At 45.5% G+C, this 18,013-nt stretch overlaps 3 protein-coding genes across 4 annotated transcripts; 2 read left to right on the plus strand and 1 right to left on the minus strand.

Moving 5' to 3' along the window:
* Window positions 1-894: 894 nt before the first annotated feature.
* tinf2 (TERF1 (TRF1)-interacting nuclear factor 2) lies at window positions 895-5,173 on the plus strand. The gene is made up of 8 exons (XM_064342262.1): window positions 895-1,279; window positions 1,412-1,504; window positions 2,029-2,139; window positions 2,578-2,701; window positions 3,273-4,107; window positions 4,317-4,384; window positions 4,642-4,724; window positions 4,804-5,173. Exons 5-8 carry the CDS (start codon window positions 3,290-3,292, stop codon window positions 4,885-4,887), a joined length of 1,053 nt encoding a protein of 350 aa, XP_064198332.1. The 5' UTR covers window positions 895-1,279; window positions 1,412-1,504; window positions 2,029-2,139; window positions 2,578-2,701; window positions 3,273-3,289; the 3' UTR covers window positions 4,888-5,173.
* A 481-nt stretch (window positions 5,174-5,654) lies between these two features.
* On the minus strand, window positions 5,655-11,840 carry dhrs4 (dehydrogenase/reductase (SDR family) member 4). Of its 2 annotated transcripts, XM_064342263.1 has the most exons (9): window positions 11,727-11,840; window positions 9,883-9,997; window positions 9,260-9,437; window positions 8,907-9,008; window positions 8,041-8,111; window positions 7,303-7,354; window positions 7,023-7,157; window positions 6,773-6,828; window positions 5,655-5,978 (listed from the first exon to the last, which is right to left on the minus strand). In XM_064342263.1, exons 2-9 carry the CDS (start codon window positions 9,993-9,995, stop codon window positions 5,864-5,866), a joined length of 822 nt encoding a protein of 273 aa, XP_064198333.1. In that variant the 5' UTR covers window positions 9,996-9,997; window positions 11,727-11,840; the 3' UTR covers window positions 5,655-5,863. The 2 variants fall into 2 exon arrangements, with proteins under 2 accessions (XP_064198333.1, XP_064198335.1); XM_064342265.1 differs by lacking the exons at window positions 9,260-9,437; window positions 11,727-11,840.
* Window positions 11,802-17,541, plus strand: LOC135258552 (schlafen family member 13-like). Its single transcript, XM_064342019.1, has 5 exons — window positions 11,802-11,916; window positions 13,913-14,979; window positions 15,620-15,776; window positions 16,427-16,914; window positions 17,492-17,541. Exons 1-5 carry the CDS (start codon window positions 11,852-11,854, stop codon window positions 17,539-17,541), a joined length of 1,827 nt encoding a protein of 608 aa, XP_064198089.1. The 5' UTR covers window positions 11,802-11,851.
* The last annotated feature ends 472 nt before the right edge of the window (window positions 17,542-18,013 follow it).

An 18,013-nucleotide genomic window follows, 5' to 3' on the forward strand; every position in this document is an offset into this window, starting at 1 on the left:
TTAGCTGGGGAATATTAAAATATTAATAATAGTGAGTTATACAATGCAGTGATGATATACGGTAGTTTCGTTTGAATGTGTGTACATCCCGTATTAACCCTCTCTCAGTGCAGTGTGTATATACTGCATTAACCCTCTCTCTCAGTGCAGTGTTAATGTACTGTAGTGTGCAGTGTGTATATACTGTATTAACCCTCTCTCAGTGCAGTGTGTATATACTGCATTAACCCTCTCTCAGTGCAGTGTGTATATACTGCATTAACCCTCTCTCAGTGCAGTGTGTATATACTGTATTAACCCTCTCTCTCAGTGCAGTGTTAATGTACTGTAGTGTGCAGTGTGTATATACTGTATTAACCCTCTCTCAGTGCAGTGTGTATATACTGCATTAACCCTCTCTCAGTGCAGTGTGTATATACTGTATTAACTCTCTCTCTCAGTGCAGTGTTAATGTACTGTAGTGTGCAGTGTGTATATACTGTATTAACCCTCTCTCTCAGTGCAGTGTTAATGTACTGTAGTGTGCAGTGTGTATATACTGTATTAACCCTCTCTCAGTGCAGTGTGTATATACTGTATTAACTCTCTCTCAGTGCAGTGCTGATGTCTCTCACCCTTTCTCTCTGCTCTTGTAGAACACACCCTCGCCCTCTCTTCCCTGCGTATCATGGCTCCGCCCCTGCGGTTGGTCTCCGCAGCCATGTGGCACGTGATGCAGCGGAAGGATGTGCTGCATTATGGGAAGCTGGAGGAGTTTGTCACGGGTGTTCAGGCGGTCCATGGTCTAGTTACACACGGGCACAGCTAACAGGGGGCATAGGACAAGGTGGGGTAGGGCGGGGCAATAGGGACAAAGGGTGGGGGATAGGGGCGGGGCAGGGCAGGAGGCATGTTAGGGACCCCGGGTGAGGTAGTCTACTAGACAGAGGCATTCATTGCTATGTGGTGGCCTGTAGGGTGTGGGATTCTTTCTAGAGTACTTAAGCTGATGTTTCCTTTGTAATGGATGCGCATATTTCGAAATGCATGTACAGGTGTGACTTGTACTCATCCCTAAGACCTACTGTACAGGTGTTATGGCTTTTTGAATGAGGGAGCAGGGGCTGGAAAGAGCTTGCTTTGGGGGTGCAGGTGTGCAACTCCATTGTCCAGTGCTTATGAGTTTCGGGGTGCCTGTTTATTGCAGCTCATCCTGGAGTTGTTTCGGACACAGGACCCCCCAGACCCCACCGTTATCCTGCCCCACCTAGACAGGATCGAACCACCCCTGTGTAATAGGGTGAGGGTCCATACACTTTTGTTGTGTGTGTGTGTGTGTGTGTGTGAGTGTGTGCGTGCGTGTCTGTGTGTGTTAGTGTGTGCATGCGTGTCTGTGAGTGCGTGTGTGTCTAACTGCTGTGTGTTGTTTCAGAGGGATAAAAAGGTGGAGTTTTCGGCCTCTACCTTTCGACAGTTAGTGAGAGCTCTTCTGGACAGGCCTGCTGAAAGAGAGCAATTCTTCCAGGTTTGACCCCGCCCACAGCCCCCCCCCCACCCACCGTGTCACTTCCTGCTGGCCTTCCTCAGCCCTGCCCTCCCCGCTTTTTACCTTCTCTGTTTCATAAAAGACAGTTGGCATTTTTTTGTCGAACAGCTCGGCCTTGAGCTGTGAGGTTTGTTGCGTATTGATTGATCCTTTAGATGTTGTCACACACGCACGCACGCACGCACGCACGCACGCACGCACACACACACACGCACACGCACGCACACACGCACACACACTCTCAGAAACACATGGTATGGGCTAAATTGTTCTAAATCATTAGTTTTTAAAAAAAAATTGATGTGTGGAATAAATGGTGTTCTTCTCTCCCTCTCTCCCTCCCCTTCTCTCTCTCCCTCTCCCTCTCCCTCTCTCCCTCTCCTTTCTCACTCCCTTCCTCTCTCTCTCTCCCTCTTCCTCTCTCCCTCTCCTTTCTCACTCCCTTCCTCTCTCTCTCTCTCTCTCTTTCTCCCTCCCTCCCTCCCTCCCCCTTTCTCTCTCAGGAGGTGTTTGTGGTTCAGTATGGCCCCCAGTTTGATTCTGCATTAGAGAAGCTGCTTTGGGAATTCCTGTCCCGTTTGGACCAGCTGCTGCCTGTGCCTGACCTGGCTCAGGTATGCCCCCCCCAGCACGCCTCATCTGCACCCTCTTCACAAGGAAACAGTCTAACTGGTGACTGCAGGGGGCTTTAAATGGGTATTACGCCTATCATGTCACAGATACTCTGATCTGCACAAATGCTTTGATCCTGCACTGATACTCTCATCCTGCACAGATACTCTCATCCTGCACAGATACTCTCATCCTGCACCGATACTCTCATCCTGCACAAATACTCTGGTCCTGCACAGATACTCTGATCCTGCACAGATACTCTGATCTGCACAGATACTCTGATCTGCACAGATACTCTGATCTGCACAGATACTCTGATCCTGCATTTTGTCCTCATTTCTGAAGGTTGTGATGCTGTTGTTTCTTTTTCTGGATAAGGAAGTTTGCAGAGACTTGTGTAATTCTGAGGCTCTTTTACCTTGCGTGGTGTTTTTCAGACGGTGTCTTGGCTCAGCACTGCCCCCTGTGTGCTGGAGGACTGTGAGCAGCCAGTCTCTCAGCCTGTGCTCCTGAACACTCTGTTACAGCACCTCAAACGCCTGGGACATCTGAGCACTGCCGGTGTGTCTCTGAACACTCACCTCTCCCTGTACAGCACTCTGTGTGTTGAGTGTTGTGTTGAGTGTTGTGTGTTGGGTTGAGCATTGTGTGTTGAGTGTTGTGTTGAGTACTGTGTGTTTGGTTGAGTGTTCTGTGTTGGGTTGAGTGCTGTTTGTTGGGTTGAGTGTTGTGTGTTAGGTTGAGTGTTATGTGATTGGGTTGAGTGCTGTGTTTTGGGGATTTATTTATTAAATATTTTTTGTGTTTTGAGGGGAGGGGATCTTAGAGGGGTTGGAGTGGTATATTAGAAATTAATAGTGTATGTTTTGTGTGTTTGATAAAGGAACATTTCCCTCTCTCTTCCCCCATTTCCCCCATTTCTCTTTATCTCTTGTTTTCTCCCTCCCTATGTCTCTCCCCCTCTCTTTCTCTCACATTCCCACTCCCTCTCTGTCCCCTCTCTCTTTCTCCATCTCTTGCTTTCCCCCTCTGTCTCTACCCCTCTCTTTCTCTCACATTCCCACTCCCTCTCTGTCCCCCTCTCTCTTTCTCCATCTCTTGCTTTCCCCCTCTGTCTCTACCCCTCTCTTAGCATCTCTCCCGTCCTCCATGGGGGACTCCATCCTCTCCTCTCTGTCCCTACCTCCCTCTGGCCGAGTGAGGAGCACCAGTCAGGAAATGAACTCCCTTAGCCAATCAGGCGTCGGGCCTGACTCTCTGAGCCCCGCCGCTCTGACACATCCTGCCAATCGCAGGCAAGGAAGTGGTTCCCCCATCCAGCCCATGAATAGTCAGGACCTTCCTTTCACGCCCCCCAAGGGTAGGAGGGTGGAGACTGCACAGGCCACGCCCATTATGAGCAAGGAGGTGGAGTCTGGAGTGGGGAGTCCCCACTCCCTTTACACGGGAGTGAAGTTACGATCACAGGCAAGTTTGGACAGGGGCGGGGAGAGGCAGGAGGGGGCGGAGAGGAAAGAAGGGAGGGGCGGAGCCTGTAATGAACAGGAAGCCTGTTTCAAACAAAGGAGACTGGAGGAAGAGCAAAGGACAGGTGGAGGTGGAGAGAACAGGGCGGAGCTGAGAAAGAGTGAGCATCTAAGGCAGGAGAGGAGGAGCCAGAGGGAGGACAGGAGTGGTGCCCCCCCATCCCCCCCACAGGAAGAGGCGGAGCTTTCTCCTCTGGTCATATCCTGTCTGCAGAGACAACCCCGAGTCCGGCTGGAACGACTGCGCCTTGCGGACATCGCTCCGCCTGCTCTGTCGTCCCCTCGTCTCCCTGGCAGCGGAGTGCGGTCGCCACGGAGACCGGCGCCAGGGGCAGCGGTGGCTGCGTCGCCCAGGAGGGGATGGTGTCCGGGGACCCGGAAGAGGAAGTTGAGCAGCACTGTGACCCCTGAGAAATGCCTGCCGAACTCATCAGAGAAAGAGTAAGAGAGTCTGGGCCAAACACAGCTTGCGTCGGTCAGTCAGTCATTCTGGTGTTTCAGCTTGTAGCATGTAAGCAACAGCCCTCATACATCCATTTCTGATCTGAGAGGGGCGTGCCTGTGTGCGTGTCCCATTTTAACAGAATTTGCTCTGGAAATTATTTAGGTAAATAATACACTGCAATTAATTCTTCCCTTTTTTACTTTAGAAACTCCGCTGACTCTTCATTAATGTGGGGGACGTCCCCTGTCCTCTCCCTCAGGACCAAGAGTGGAGGTACAGAAATACTGTGGATATACTGCATTAACCCTCTCTGTGCAGTGTTAATGCGCAGTGTTATTATACAGTGTTAATGTGCAGTGTTATTATGCAGTTTTAATGTGCAGTGTTATTATACAGTGTTAATGCACAGTGTTATTATACAGTTTTAATGTGCAGTGTTATTATACAGTGTTAATGCACAGTGTTATTATACAGTGTTAATGCGCAGTGTTATTATACAGTGTTAATGTGCAGTGTTGACTCCACCTCAGGCAGGGACTCCCTCCGTCCTGATTGTGATGATGACATCATCATAGATTCCGAAGATGATGAAATAAATAATGTTAAAGGGAGGGTGAGTTGTGAGCATGCAGTAGTGTGTGTCTGTGTGTGCATGTGTGCACATGAGTGATCTTGCTCTTTGTCTCCCTCAGCTGTTTGTGAAGCAGTACTACAGGACCAAGAACAACACCTTTGTTCCCACACTTCGAGAGTTCTGGGGCCACAGTTTGGCCTGACCGGCTGTGTGTGTGTGTGTGTGTGTGTGTGTGCGCGTGCATGCACATGTGCAGGTTTCTCTGTGAATATCAGTGTTTCTTTTAAGACTAATCTAGGTAATGTTTTTATAATGTATTTATATGTTGTATATTTTGACCATGTGGGACAGATTGCAAGTTAATGGATGACTTACAGGGTACAATAAATTATACCTGTTAACTCATTATGTAAATGGAACATGACTAAAACTACCTGAACTATTAGCTCTTCACCAGTTCGTTATAATAAATATTTTTGAAGAACAGACTGGAGATTGGTGTGTCTGTATTGTTGGAATGTTCTAAATGTTCAGCAGGGTTCTGATACTTGGTGATTTTGTCAGTGAGATTCATTGTAAACTTTTACAATGATGATGATGTAAGAGCCACACTTCTGTGAGCTGCCCCTTATCGGACCAGCAAAGGAAAACAGAAAGACTGTTTACTGGGCTGCCAGGGAGTTGGGGGGGGGGGGGGTATACGTCCCCCCAATATGTAGTATGGTTGCAGCCTTGCCTCACGGAAACTAATTGAGGAAAATTAGCTGAGGTTAAAATGTCATTGCTAGCTGCTAGCTCCTAATAGTACAGAGAGGAAAAGGGAGGGGCTAGCTGCTAGCTACATGCTAACCTTTTGAGTGAGTTTTACCCTGTGAGTTTTAGGCCCAGATTATTAGATTAGTTGCATTTGGCACAGATCAGATGCGAGTGTAAACCAGCCTTATGAAGGAAATATAAGTCAAAACATAGTAAATGGGTTGATAAGTTTATTTACATCACCCTGTGTTGAATAATCTCATAACATCGGCATGTACATATTATCTCACACACACTCCCCCACACTTACACACACACACACAAATGGCCCTTTCACATGGAACATTACCCTGTTAAGTTGCCGGCAAACTACTGGCTTCTCTTCCCCCCCCCCCCCCCCCCCCCCCCCTTCCCTCCCTCTCTCAGAGCCGGCAGCCCATCCCTCCTGTCACAGTGATGGTTTCCCCAGTGATGTAGGAGGCCTCCTCGGAGCACAGGAAGGCGATGACTCCGCCCACCTCCTGCGGCTGCCCCAACCTGGAATCACAGTCGCCATGGTTACCGCAGTATGTTTCCTCTTACCCAGAGTGCTGTCTATCCATACAGATGGTTTCGCTGAGATTTGACTAATTTTCCAGATAACCGCTGCAGCTCAACCACTGCAGCTCACCCAGATACAACAGGCCTCAAGGGACCCATATATTTGTGGTACACAATTTGCCAAAAATGTGCATTCTAAAAACTCAACAGCAACGTCCTTTTCAAAATATGATGCCACGTTTACTCACGAACATGCACGGAGCTTAATTTGTGCACGGTTTCAACCGAGGATATCCCAGCAGAGTCTCGTGCAGGTGAACTAGAATGAAACTTGAGTGGTGGTGATGTGGCATTGGTGGAATGTGACCGTTTCAATATAACAACTTATTAGCAACTGACTTTACAACACATAACACGTCCGAAATGCATGGTTGAGATATTAAACGGGTTTAATTTATGTTGTAGGACAAAAAATCTGTTAATATATCAATGAATTTTGACAAATGAGAAAATTAAGTGATATGATCTGAGAATCTGGTTTGTCTGTAATTCTGATCAGTCAGACTGATCCCAGAACAGTGTGGAGCAGCAGGATCAGGCCTGTCTCTGCAACACTGATCAGTCAGACTGATCCTGGAACAGTGTGGAGCAGCAGGATCAGGCCTGTCTCTGCAACACTGATCAGTCAGACTGATCCTGGAACAGTGTGGAGCAGCAGGATCAGGCCTGTCTCTGCAACACTGATCAGTCAGACTGATCCTGGAACAGTGTGGAGCAGCAGGATCAGACACCTTTTAATGCACAGCTGCTTCTTGAACTCCTCCACAACGTCTTCATTCTGCCAGAGCTGAGAGATAAAGAGGGAGAGAGAGGCAGGGGGGAAAGAAAGGAGCAAGAGGGAGAGGGAGAGAGGCAGGGGGGAAAGAAAGGAGGAGGAAGAGAGAGAGGGAGAGTGAGCACAGACATGTTACGCACACACACAATGACACTAGCATTGATGATGAAGAGGGTAGAGGGATGATGAAGGAGATGGGTGCTCACTGCTGAACTGAAGCGGGTCTTGATGACTCCAGGAGCCACACAGTTGACCCGGATGTTGCTGTGCGCGAGTTCTGGAGCCAGAGCTCGGGTCAGACCCAGCAGAGCTGTTTTACTCACACTGTATGGCCCCAGACCCTTAGGGTCAAAGGTAAAGGGCAAAGGTCACTGCAGTGGCACAATCCCCAAAGGCTCCCACTTATTCAACTATCCCTCTACTTTCAAACAACTACTCCTCTGCTTTCAGCTGCTACTCATGGCCCCTCCTCCCCGTCCTGCTCACCTGCATTGGCTGGTATCCGGCAACCGACGACACAAACACGACTGACCCGCCCCTAAAATACACAGGCCAATCAGAATATAGAATTGATAAGACATTCACAGAAAGAGCAAACAGCAGACAACTACCCAATAGGCAGCAGAGGTTTGTAGTGTAAGCTACAGGAATATGAGCTTCTAGCCAATAGGCAGCAGAGGTTTGTAGTGTAAGCTACAGGAATATGAGCTTCTTGCCAATAGGCAGCAGAGGTTTGTGGTGTAGCTACAGGAATATGAGCTTCTAGCCAATAGGCAGCAGAGGTTTGTGGTGTAGCTACAGGAATATCAGCTTCTAGCCAATAGGCAGCAGAGGTTTGTTGTGTAGCTACAGGAATACAAGCTTCTAGCCAATAGGCAGCAGAGGTTTGTGGTGTAGCTACAGGAATATGAGCTTCTAGCCAATAGGCAGCAGAGGTTTGTGGTGTAGCTACAGGAATACTAGCTTCTAGCCAATAGGCAGCAGAGGTTTGTGGTGTAGCTACAGGAATATGAGCTTCTAGCCAATAGGCAGCAGAGGTTTGTGGTGTAGCTACAGGAATATGAGCACTCAGCCCTGGGCCCCAAAGGGAAAACTCCTCTGACCCTAAGGGGGTTACATTAGGTCACCTGACACCTTCCCCAAAACTGAACATTCACTGTGTCCCCCCGTATCCCCACCCCCACCCTCACCCTCCTACACACTGCACTCTCCCACCATTCTCACCCTCTCTTCTCCATATGTGGCACGACCAGTTTGGTCAGCAGGAAGGCTGCTTTCACATTCACATCCAAGATCTGAAAACACAGAACACAGGCCAGGATGTGACAACAGCACAGTCAGAACACAGGCCAGGATGTGACAACAGCACAGTCAAAACACGAGCCAGGATGTGTCAACAGCACAGTCAGAACACAGGCAGGGATGTGAAAACAGCACAGACAGAACACAGGCCAGGATGTGAAAACAGCACAGTCAGAACACAGGCCAGGATGTGAAAACAGCACAGTCAGAACACAGGCCAGGATCTATAAACAGCACAGTCAGAACACAGGCCAGGATCTATAAACAGCACAGTCAGAACACAGGCCATGATCTGAAAACAGCACAGTCAGAACACAGGCCATGATCTGAAAACATCACAGTCAGGCCAGGAGGATATGAAAACACAGATAGTACAGTGCACAGGCTGATTTCTGATAACACAGCCAGAGTGTAGGCCAAATGATCTGCAGAAATATAACTGAAATCCCACATACTCCAATACTGACAAATAACCACACACACTAACCCCCGAACACCACTGCCAAGTCAACAAACTTCACAGATTCTGTTCACAGAATCAGTCGTGACATATTACATTCCAGCCATTTAGCAGATGCTCTTATCCAGAGCAGTTCACCTACAGTACTCAGGTATGCAGCTGGTAACTAAGGCAGTTAATGCACAACAGCAGTGTCCCACCTGGGAATCGAACCTGCAACCTCTGGGTTACAAGCACAGTTCCCTAACCACTATACTTCCTTGCCCGGAAGTCGTGCTGCACGGCTCCTGTTGACAGCACAATCTGAGGGATTGTGATCTGGCATTACCTTATCCCAGACTTCTTCATTGGAGTCCATCATGTTCCCAAAAAAAGGATTCACTGCAGCATTGGAGATGAAGATATCCACCCCGCCACACTGTTCTACAGTCTGCAACAATGACATCATACACAGTATTCCATACAGCGATGTATTGCTCCATTATAGTGCGTGTACTATATGTACCCTCCCTCAGTGCAGTGTTAATGTACTGTAGTGTGCAGTGTGTATATACTGTATTAACTCTCTCAGTCCAGTGTTAATGTACTGTAGTGTGCAGTGTGTATATACTGTATTATCTCTCAGTGCAATGAGCAGGTTGAATATGGTGTGCTCTCAGGGTGCAGTGCAGGCAGACTCACCAGTTTCACCAGTCTTTCCCTGTCTTCTCTCTTCCCCACATTGCAAGTAGTTCCGGTCACCTGTATCTTCTCGCTCTGTAGCAGTGCTACGGCCTTTTCTACATTCTCCTTCCGCCGGCTGCTCACCACAACATGAGCCCCTCTATGCCCTAGTGCTTGTGCTGCAGCCAGACCAATACTGTGAGAGGGTTAATATAGTATATACACACCGCACACCACAGTACATTAACACAGCACCGAGAGAGTTTATACAGTATATACACACTGCACACTACAGTACATTAACACAGCACTGAGAGAGTTTATACAGTATATACACACTGCACACTACAGTACATTAACACAGCACTGAGAGAGTTTATACAGTATATACACACTGCACACCACAGTACATTAACACAGCACTGAGAGAGTTTATACAGTATATACACACTGCACACTACAGTACATTAACACAGCACTGAGAGAGTTTATACAGTATATACACACTGCACACCACAGTACATTAACACTGCACCGAGAGGGTTCATTAACTGGACTGCGTTTATAAAATATGGTGCATGAATTTCAAATGCACAAACAATTATTTGGATTATTCTAAATATAATTTTGTACATATTTACCCATCTGTGGATGCAGTCACTATGGCAACCTTTCCAGTAAGATTTTGGTGTGACATCATCCTTCGTCCAGCGATGTGACTGGCCAACAGAGACCTGCAAACCCTTCTCAGCATCACTGAGGGGTGGGACGATTTACAGATAAAGGAAAAATTACCCATATGATACAGGGGCCGCAGGCACAAACAACTTAAGGCTTAAAGTAGCTCCTGACCTGCCAAATAAGAAGAAACTCCTTAAAATCACTAAGACCAAATCATGACTAGTCCTAAAAATGGCTGCTGCAGGCAAGCCATCTCCTAATCGGGCCAACGTTTTAGAAACTTTTAATAACGTTTTAATAACATTGCAATATAGTATTGCAATTAGCCAAGAGCACAACTAGTGGACAGATGCGCTAAATGTGGCTTTCACATGAGCTCCATAACGTTTGGGACAAAGACTTTTTTTTTGATTTGGCTCTGTGCTCAACAAATATCGGTTTGTCATCAAACAATTCAAATGTGGCTAAAGCCAAATTATCACCTGGGTTATTTTTATATTTTTATACACTTTTTTCAACTTTTTTTGTTTTACCATGTTGAAACTATAGCACTCTTTATACACAGTTCCCATATTTCAGGGCAACATAATGTTTGGGGCATATTAATGTTATCTGAATAAAAGTAGTCATGTTTAGTACTCTGTCACATGTCCTTTGCATGCAATGACTGCTTGAAGTCTGTGACCCACAGACATAACCAGCAACTGGGTATCTTCTCTGGTGATGCTCCGCCAGGCCTGTACTGCAGCCACCTTCAGCTCCTGCTTGTTTCGGGGCTAGTTGCCTTAAGTCTTCCCTTCAGCATATGAAACGCATGTTAAATTGAATTCAGACCAGGCGAATGACTTGGCCAGTCAAAAAATGTTCCTGTTTTTTTGCTTTGAAAAAACCCTTTGATGCTTTTGCAGTATGTTTGGGATCACTGTTTTGGCGTAGGATGAAGTGCCGTTCAAGAGTTTGGCGGCATTTTGTTGAACTTCAGCAGATAAGCTGCTTTATTACTCTTCAGAATTCATTCTGTTGCTATCAGCAGTTGCATCATCAATGAAGACAAGTTAGCCGGTACTTGTGGCAGCAATACATGCCCAAACCATAACACCCCCTCCATCATGTTTCACGGATAAGGGGGGATGCTTTGGATCTTGGGCAGTTCCTTTTGGCCTCCACACATTACTCTGATACAAGGGAATCTTGGTCTCATCTGTTCAAAAACTTTTTCTAGAACTCTGTAGGCTCTTTAAGGGTGCTTCTTAACAAACAATATTCTGGCTATCCTGGGGGGCTAGATATAAAAATGGAAACGTTGCTGTAATTTCTACACAGAGTTTGTCCCAAACGTTATGGAGGGCATAGTGCTGGAATGTTAGATTAAGCACATACAGGATCATTTGGAGGTTTACACAGAAATTTAGCGTTTTTATACCCCCAGAGACTACAGAGAAAGGAACAGACAACTGCCTTTCAGTGCCGACAGACGTTGACCCAAGTAAATGACGATCTGCATAGCCAACTCAGCTGTTAAATCAACTTGCACTTTGTTCGATAACGCAATTCACTGTACAGATGACTCACTTTATAAAATAACGCATACGCAGTACTTGGCAAACAGTTTAAACATGTTTATCCCCTACATGGCGACTATTTGAAAATGGCAAAGTACAATAGCAACCGCTAAGTTAACCAGACAATAACCACTTTGCGCAGTTCGTTGCAGCAGACATTTTAGCTAATGTATAAAGTGCTTCGGAAGACAGGCAGCTGGCAAACCCGAAGCCAATTCGCATCACACGACGCGGAATCTTACCCCTACAAAGCGCAAAGTCACTGCAGCCAGTCGGCGTGAAATGTCTAAACTTTTGACCTGCAACAACCGTGCGGGCTTACATCCGGGACTTCACAAACTGAAGGCGTGCCTTCCTCTTTAGTAAAATGCGCATGTGTGTGTTTGAAATCTCGGCGGATGACTTCCACTGGACTCGGCGTAAGAACATGCAGTAAGTTGATTATATCGGTTAATACTGTAATGAAGGGCTATTGTAGGAAACTGTCTGTATCATGAATATATAAACACGACATACTGGTGCTTACGCTTATGTAAGTGGTAGACCTACACCACCATCGCGTTAAGTTTAGCTTAGCACAGCTGTGAACGGAAATTGGCGACAGTGAGCCGCACGATTTTATTGTGGAAGACGGCGGCAGTAGCAGAATGGTGAAGTGATTGCTGTTGTAACTATATCCTCTCAAACACATTCATTGTTTTTATGCGAACATTCACTTTCATGTCTTGACATCCGAGGCGACAGAATGCATTCACATTTCCAATATAACTGGCAACAACAGCAGAAAACATGCACACGTTGTAAACAATTTGCTGTTTGATTACTTTCTCATCGTCAATTCCATATAGCCTAATCGAAAAATTACAAGAATAGAACGAAAACTCGGACTTGCGTGAAAATTTAAATTAGCAGTGGTACAGCCACCGTTTGCTTTCCTTCGAAGTTACTGCTAGCCGAGCAGCGAAGTGTGCCCTCCAGATGCGAACCATGCACCATAAATTAGTCCATAGTCTTCCTGGTCTTTTTGTGGAATTGAAGAATGGCAGAGTAAAATTGCGGCAGTCTGAAAAAGCTAAAGGGAAGATTACTAGAATTAACCTGTTATTTTACAGTGACAAAAAGTGCGGAAGGTGATTTCCAGTTTGCTTTTACTGTATCACCAATGTGAATTACGCAGAACTACCGCATACCTCACATAACTGTATCAAACGTTTTGAGTCAATTACAACGGGCTAACAAAGAAAATCCGGAAGGAAATATTCAGCAACCGAATTAATCCGTTTGAATGTTTTGGTACTTAATATGCTGTCCCAGCACAAATGCTTAGCATTTTATAAAACGAATACTGCTGCAGATTTTTAAACACGGCGGTTGAAATAAAACACTGCAAGTAGTCGACCAATCAGAAATTTTCAGCGCTTGCGCCCCACCCCAAAGGTTCCGGTACTTTTGGAAAGTACTACCCCCCGAGCAGGAACTTTTTTGGGGGTAAAATAAAGCCCCCGGAACTAAATTTAGACCCTAGTTCCTGCGGTCGAAACGCACTGAGTTCCTCAAAAGGTTCCTAGTTCCGGGGTAAAGTTCCTGTGGTGGAAACGCGGCTTATGATCAGGTTGTGGGTTCGATTTCTGGGCGAGTACGTGTTTCAGGTTTCAGTTTACAGAAACAATGTGGGATATTTCTGTAATGGTCAGGGAAGGAGATTTCTCTGTGGGGTACTGCAGTTACCATCTTGTTCGAGATGCTTGACTGGAGTTACGTTGGTAACTGTCGGCTGTGTAAAATGGATTGGGCGTAAGAATGTAAGAGCGTGTTTGGAATTTGTTTGGCCGCCTCAGGTGCCACTCGTATTTTCCCGCCTAAAATAGCGCATTATCATTGACTAAGGAACTGTAGGTGATAGTGATCATAGGCGATTGATCATATTTCTTTGTGTTTTGTACAGACATCACCCTTCAAAATTCACACTGACATACACCTGCTTTTTTAGGTTGTGAGGAAAAAAAGACCAGTCTCTTGCGTTGTGCCCTTTACTGCATTAATACAATGTACCAAAGTACAATTTTCTGTTAATCCTTTACTTTCTCCCCCACACAACTGTGTTCATGATGCCAATAAAGAATTGTAATCAGTTAACTGTGCAGTACATGTAAACGCGTGCTCTCATACTGTAATGCACGCATTGGGTGCATAGTGTCACCCAGCCTTAACCTGCACCCTGGCTGAAACGTTTCTGGAAATGTCCGACTGTTGGGGACGAGACATCCTTTCGCCTGACAGCACTTTTGTGTTCCACTAATTTGCACATATTTAATTTAATTAGTGTCTTTAGGCCTGCTGAAAAAGAGCAGCATGAGCGTGAAAGCACCTTTACATTGGTTGTTGTGCTCTTTGTACGTGTTGAAGATTCCATGTCCATCTTTCACAGACCTGTAGTGCTGAGGGGATATCCAGACCAGGTCCTCTCCGTTGGGAGAGTGACTCTGGGTGAGCAGGCTAGAAAGGCCATGAAACAGAAGCAGAGGAAGGAGAGCAAGAAGAAGAAGGGGAAGGAGAACAAAGAGAACAAGAAGGAGAAGGAAGATGAGGAGAAGGAGGCGGAGGAGGAGAACCCGAAGGAGAAGCAGAAGGAAGCCGTCCTTAGGGCAGCCTGTGCCCTGCTGAACACTGGGGGGGGCATAATCCAGATGGAGGCTGAGAATCAGGACTACAGTTACAGCACCGATGCTTTGGGTCAGGATCTGGAGAGAGCTTTGAAAGAACTGGTGAATCCTGCACGAATGGATGATTTTTTTGAGTTTTCTCAACAGGGCACAGAGTTCCTCATGTTTGTGAAGTCCTGGTGCTCATCAATCAGGCGAGCACGCATCTGCAGCATCAGCACTGGCCTCTGTCAAAGATCTGAAACCTCAGCCGAGCAGGTCTCTTCCAGTGCTGCGAATGAACTCCTGCAGAAGAAAGAGAGGAAGCTCTCTGAGAATAGTAAAATCTATCAGTTTTATGAAAGAAACACAGTGAACGCAAATGAGCTTTTGGACTTTGGAGAGAGTCTGACCGTGGACTTCAAGGACTTTGGGAGTAAAAATGTATTAGTTCGACTTAGAGAGTGTCTTCCCAGGTACATATCTGCCTTTGCAAACACAGCGGGTGGATTTTTATTTATCGGTGTTAATGATGCACGGAGAGTCACCGGATGCGGCAGAGGTGAAAGTGAGGAGAAACTGGAAACGCGTGTTGCAGAAATATGCAGCAAGGCCATCGCAGTTCATCAGCACAGCTGCTCAAAAAGCCACAGCTGGTCTGCGGAACACCGTATTATCCCAGTTCTGGACAAGAATGTCACTGAGTCCAGGTCCTATGTCCTGGCCATAAAAATCCCAACTTTCTGCTGTGCTGTCTTTGAAAAAGATCCAGATTCTTGGCAGATTAAAGACTCTCAGTTGAGCCGTCTCACTGCTGACCAGTGGTTGGAAATGATGGAAAGCACTGAACCAGGTACTTCATCTTGCGTTTCTAAACACATTTTCATGGCACATTGTTTCATGCTGATCAAAGTATTTTTCAAAGGAATATAAAAAAATAGAGAAAACTGGAAGTGGATGTTTTGATATTGACATGTAGAATCACAGTGCATGGAAATGCTCACATACTGTCTGCTTGTCGATAATAATAACGTATGCACACCCCTACATCGTTGGCTTACATACTTTGAGGTGATATGAAACGCTTTCATGGGTTGAAGGCGATTTGTTTATTTTACAACATTTTATAACTGCAATCCCTCACAGAGTCATGGATTGACTGAAGTCACAACAAAACTCCTAACTTCACCTTCGCTGGCAACTTGCTGAAATACATTTTAAGCAAGTTTACTTTCAGATAAATGAGGCATTACCTGTGATTGTAGCACAAAACTTTCCTCTGAAATATTTTCAGTGTTCTTTACGCACTTTAGTTTGTTCATTGCTGGGGAAAATAGTAAAAGGTCAATCATAGCCTTGTTGAAATTGGTACCTGAAAATACCCAGATGAGTTTTAAGTAAAATTATGAGGGTCAGGCTGGTTACACTGTACAGTGATTTATAATATCAGGTCAGATAAGAACATTTTATTCTTCATTCCTGTTTTGTTTTAGTTATCAAGCTGGCTGGATCCTTCAAACAGCTCAGTATAAAAGATACACCTCCACAGTGTAGAACAGTTTACGGATTTCAAGGAGAACATCTGAAACTGCTACAGGACAAACTTTTTCCAGGTATGGAAATGAACAAGATACTATTCTTTTTAACCAGGTTTTTTTTTGTAGCTGTTATTCATTTAAATGGTCAACCAATAATCAAACATCCTGATGCATCATCTAAATTGTAATTATGATTATAATATTTTTATAAGTATGAGTATTTATAATCCTATGATTATATTTTCTTGTGTGATTATACGCCTGCATCATTTCAGTTTGTGTCATTCGCTGTGAAATTTGGGCGAGGGCCAGGATGATGTGTGGTACAGTAATACATTTTGTATAATGCAAAAACTCTACTAGTCCGCTATCTAGCTAGATTCATTTCATAAAGCCGAGTTCTCCTGGGTTCCGGTGTGTGAGGTGTCCGTTGGTCCAGTGCTGATGATTGGGCACATCTCTGCCTGCTGAGTCTTTAGCACGCTCTTCTCACGCAGTGATTAAATCGGCCAGAAATCAGAGGCTGAATTTTAATGTCCAAATTTACTTTGTAAATTCTGTTCATTCCTTTGTAGAAATGTGGCCAATCTGAAGTGATGCAAAACAGTTGTAACCATGTTATATCTCTGCAGTTGATAAAGATGATATCTCAGTTGGACCTGATCCACTCATGAAAGATCTCTTTGAGAAGTATGAAAACCTTGGAAACCTTCAGACCCTTGAGAGGCAGGAAAATGCTCCTGGTGTGCTCATCTTCTCCAGAAGCTGGGCTGTTGACATTGGCAGGGTGAGAAACAGCTGTGTCATCTGTGATGCCGTGTTAATCTGCCAGAACTCCCTGCCCTGTCTGTACACGGTCGTGGAAGAAGGCAGCCCGGATGCATGGGAATATGCGACATCAACAGCGTTTCACCTCAAGCAGAAGCTGGTGAACGTTGGAGGCTGCTCGGAGAGAGTCTGTGTGGTCCCAAAGCTGGTGCACTGCCGCACTTTGGAGCTGATCCCCAGAGAGCAGAACAGCCCTGATGGGGGTGGAGGGATGTTGTATCCTGACTGCTACACGCTTGGCTCAGAGGATCAGATCAGATCAGTGCTGCGCTCCTTGGTTATCGTGCTGCTGAGCTTCACTTCGGCTCTGAGTGATGAACTCCGGTGCAAGTTCCTAAATTTGCTCACCAAAGAGCAGTTTGAGTTCCTTCAAACATATGAGGACATCAGAGAGCTCTTCATTCACGGTTTGCCAGGGACTGGTAAGACGGTGCTTGCTGCTGAGAAAATAAAGAGAATAAAGAACGCTTATGACTGCAAGAACAACAACGTTCTTTACATCTGTGAAAATCAGCCACTGAGAGAATTTATGAGGTGAGTTGATACAAAGGTTAAAGTTTGTCAAAGGCATTGAGTTTTATTTTATAATAAACCACTGTTTTAAAAATACATTCAAATTATGTGGCTGATTTACAAAACAACACACATGAATCTTACACGTGAACACAAGCAAGAGAGTAGGTAACCCTCTCTTTTTCTCCAAAGCAGTCAGCCCACTTCTACCACTGAAAATGTTTTTATATTCATGCTTGTTATTTTGTCTCCTCTGTGTTAACTGGCATTTATTTACCTGTTTTTTTTTTTAGGAAACAGAATATTTGCTTTTGTGAAACGCGGAAGGGCTTCATGATAAAACAAGAAGAATGTTTCTCAGAAGTGCAACACATAATTGTGGATGAAGGACAGAATTTCCGTGCTGAAGACGGAGATTGGATCCAGAAAGCGAGGAACATCGTGAAGGAAAATGGGGTGTTCTGGGTTTTTCTCGACCACTTTCAGCAAAGCCACAACATGAAGAGCGGCCTGCCGCCTCTGCCCAGTCAGAGTAAGGCCTACTTGTGTACGATTGTCCGCAACAGCGAACAGATATCCGAGCGCCTGATAAAGGAAATGGATGATATCAGCAAAAGCTCCTTTGCGACCAACCAATTTGAAAATCATTTGGAAGGCATGTTTAAAGAACTCTGCTTTATGGATTCGTTCCCAGGAAGCTATGTAGTAGAGAATATGGAAAAAAGTGAAGTTGTGCCATATCTGCATAACAAGCTGCGTCTCCTTTTGAAAGATGGATGGTCATTGAAAGATATTGCTATTCTTTATTCCACTCAGAAAGATAAAATTCAGTTGGCCCTGGACTCAGAGAGGTCAGGGCCCAGATTTTACTTCACCTCTGCAGAGTATATTTATAGTGATGCGGTCGTGTTAGACAGCATACGCAGGTTCTCAGGCCTGGAGAGGAACATTGTGATTCTGATCGACCCACAAGCTCACCCATCCCAATGCGAAGTGGAAAAGAATCTT

The sequence above is a fragment of the Anguilla rostrata genome, chromosome 7, assembly GCF_018555375.3.
Source record: "Anguilla rostrata isolate EN2019 chromosome 7, ASM1855537v3, whole genome shotgun sequence".
Taxonomy (NCBI): Eukaryota; Metazoa; Chordata; class Actinopteri; order Anguilliformes; family Anguillidae; genus Anguilla; species Anguilla rostrata.

Bases quoted from the DNA above. Each gene is read 5' to 3' on its own strand.
- tinf2 (XM_064342262.1), top strand. From the start codon at position 3,290: ATGGGGGACTCCATCCTCTCCTCTCTGTCCCTACCTCCCTCTGGCCGA. The intron at 4,108-4,316 runs GTAAGAGAGTCT...TTTTTACTTTAG, and splicing joins CCGAACTCATCAGAGAAAGA to AAACTCCGCTGACTCTTCAT. The intron at 4,725-4,803 runs GTGAGTTGTGAG...TGTCTCCCTCAG, and splicing joins TAAATAATGTTAAAGGGAGG to CTGTTTGTGAAGCAGTACTA.
- dhrs4 (XM_064342263.1), bottom strand. From the start codon at position 9,995: ATGCTGAGAAGGGTTTGCAGGTCTCTGTTGGCCAGTCACATCGCTGGA. The intron at 9,438-9,882 runs GTAAATATGTAC...ACCCTCTCACAG, and splicing joins GTGACTGCATCCACAGATGG to TATTGGTCTGGCTGCAGCAC. The intron at 9,009-9,259 runs GTGAGTCTGCCT...TCATTGTTGCAG, and splicing joins GGGAAAGACTGGTGAAACTG to ACTGTAGAACAGTGTGGCGG.
- LOC135258552 (XM_064342019.1), top strand. From the start codon at position 11,852: ATGCGCATGTGTGTGTTTGAAATCTCGGCGGATGACTTCCACTGGACT. The intron at 11,917-13,912 runs GTAAGTTGATTA...CATCTTTCACAG, and splicing joins ACTCGGCGTAAGAACATGCA to ACCTGTAGTGCTGAGGGGAT. The intron at 14,980-15,619 runs GTACTTCATCTT...GTTTTGTTTTAG, and splicing joins GATGGAAAGCACTGAACCAG to TTATCAAGCTGGCTGGATCC.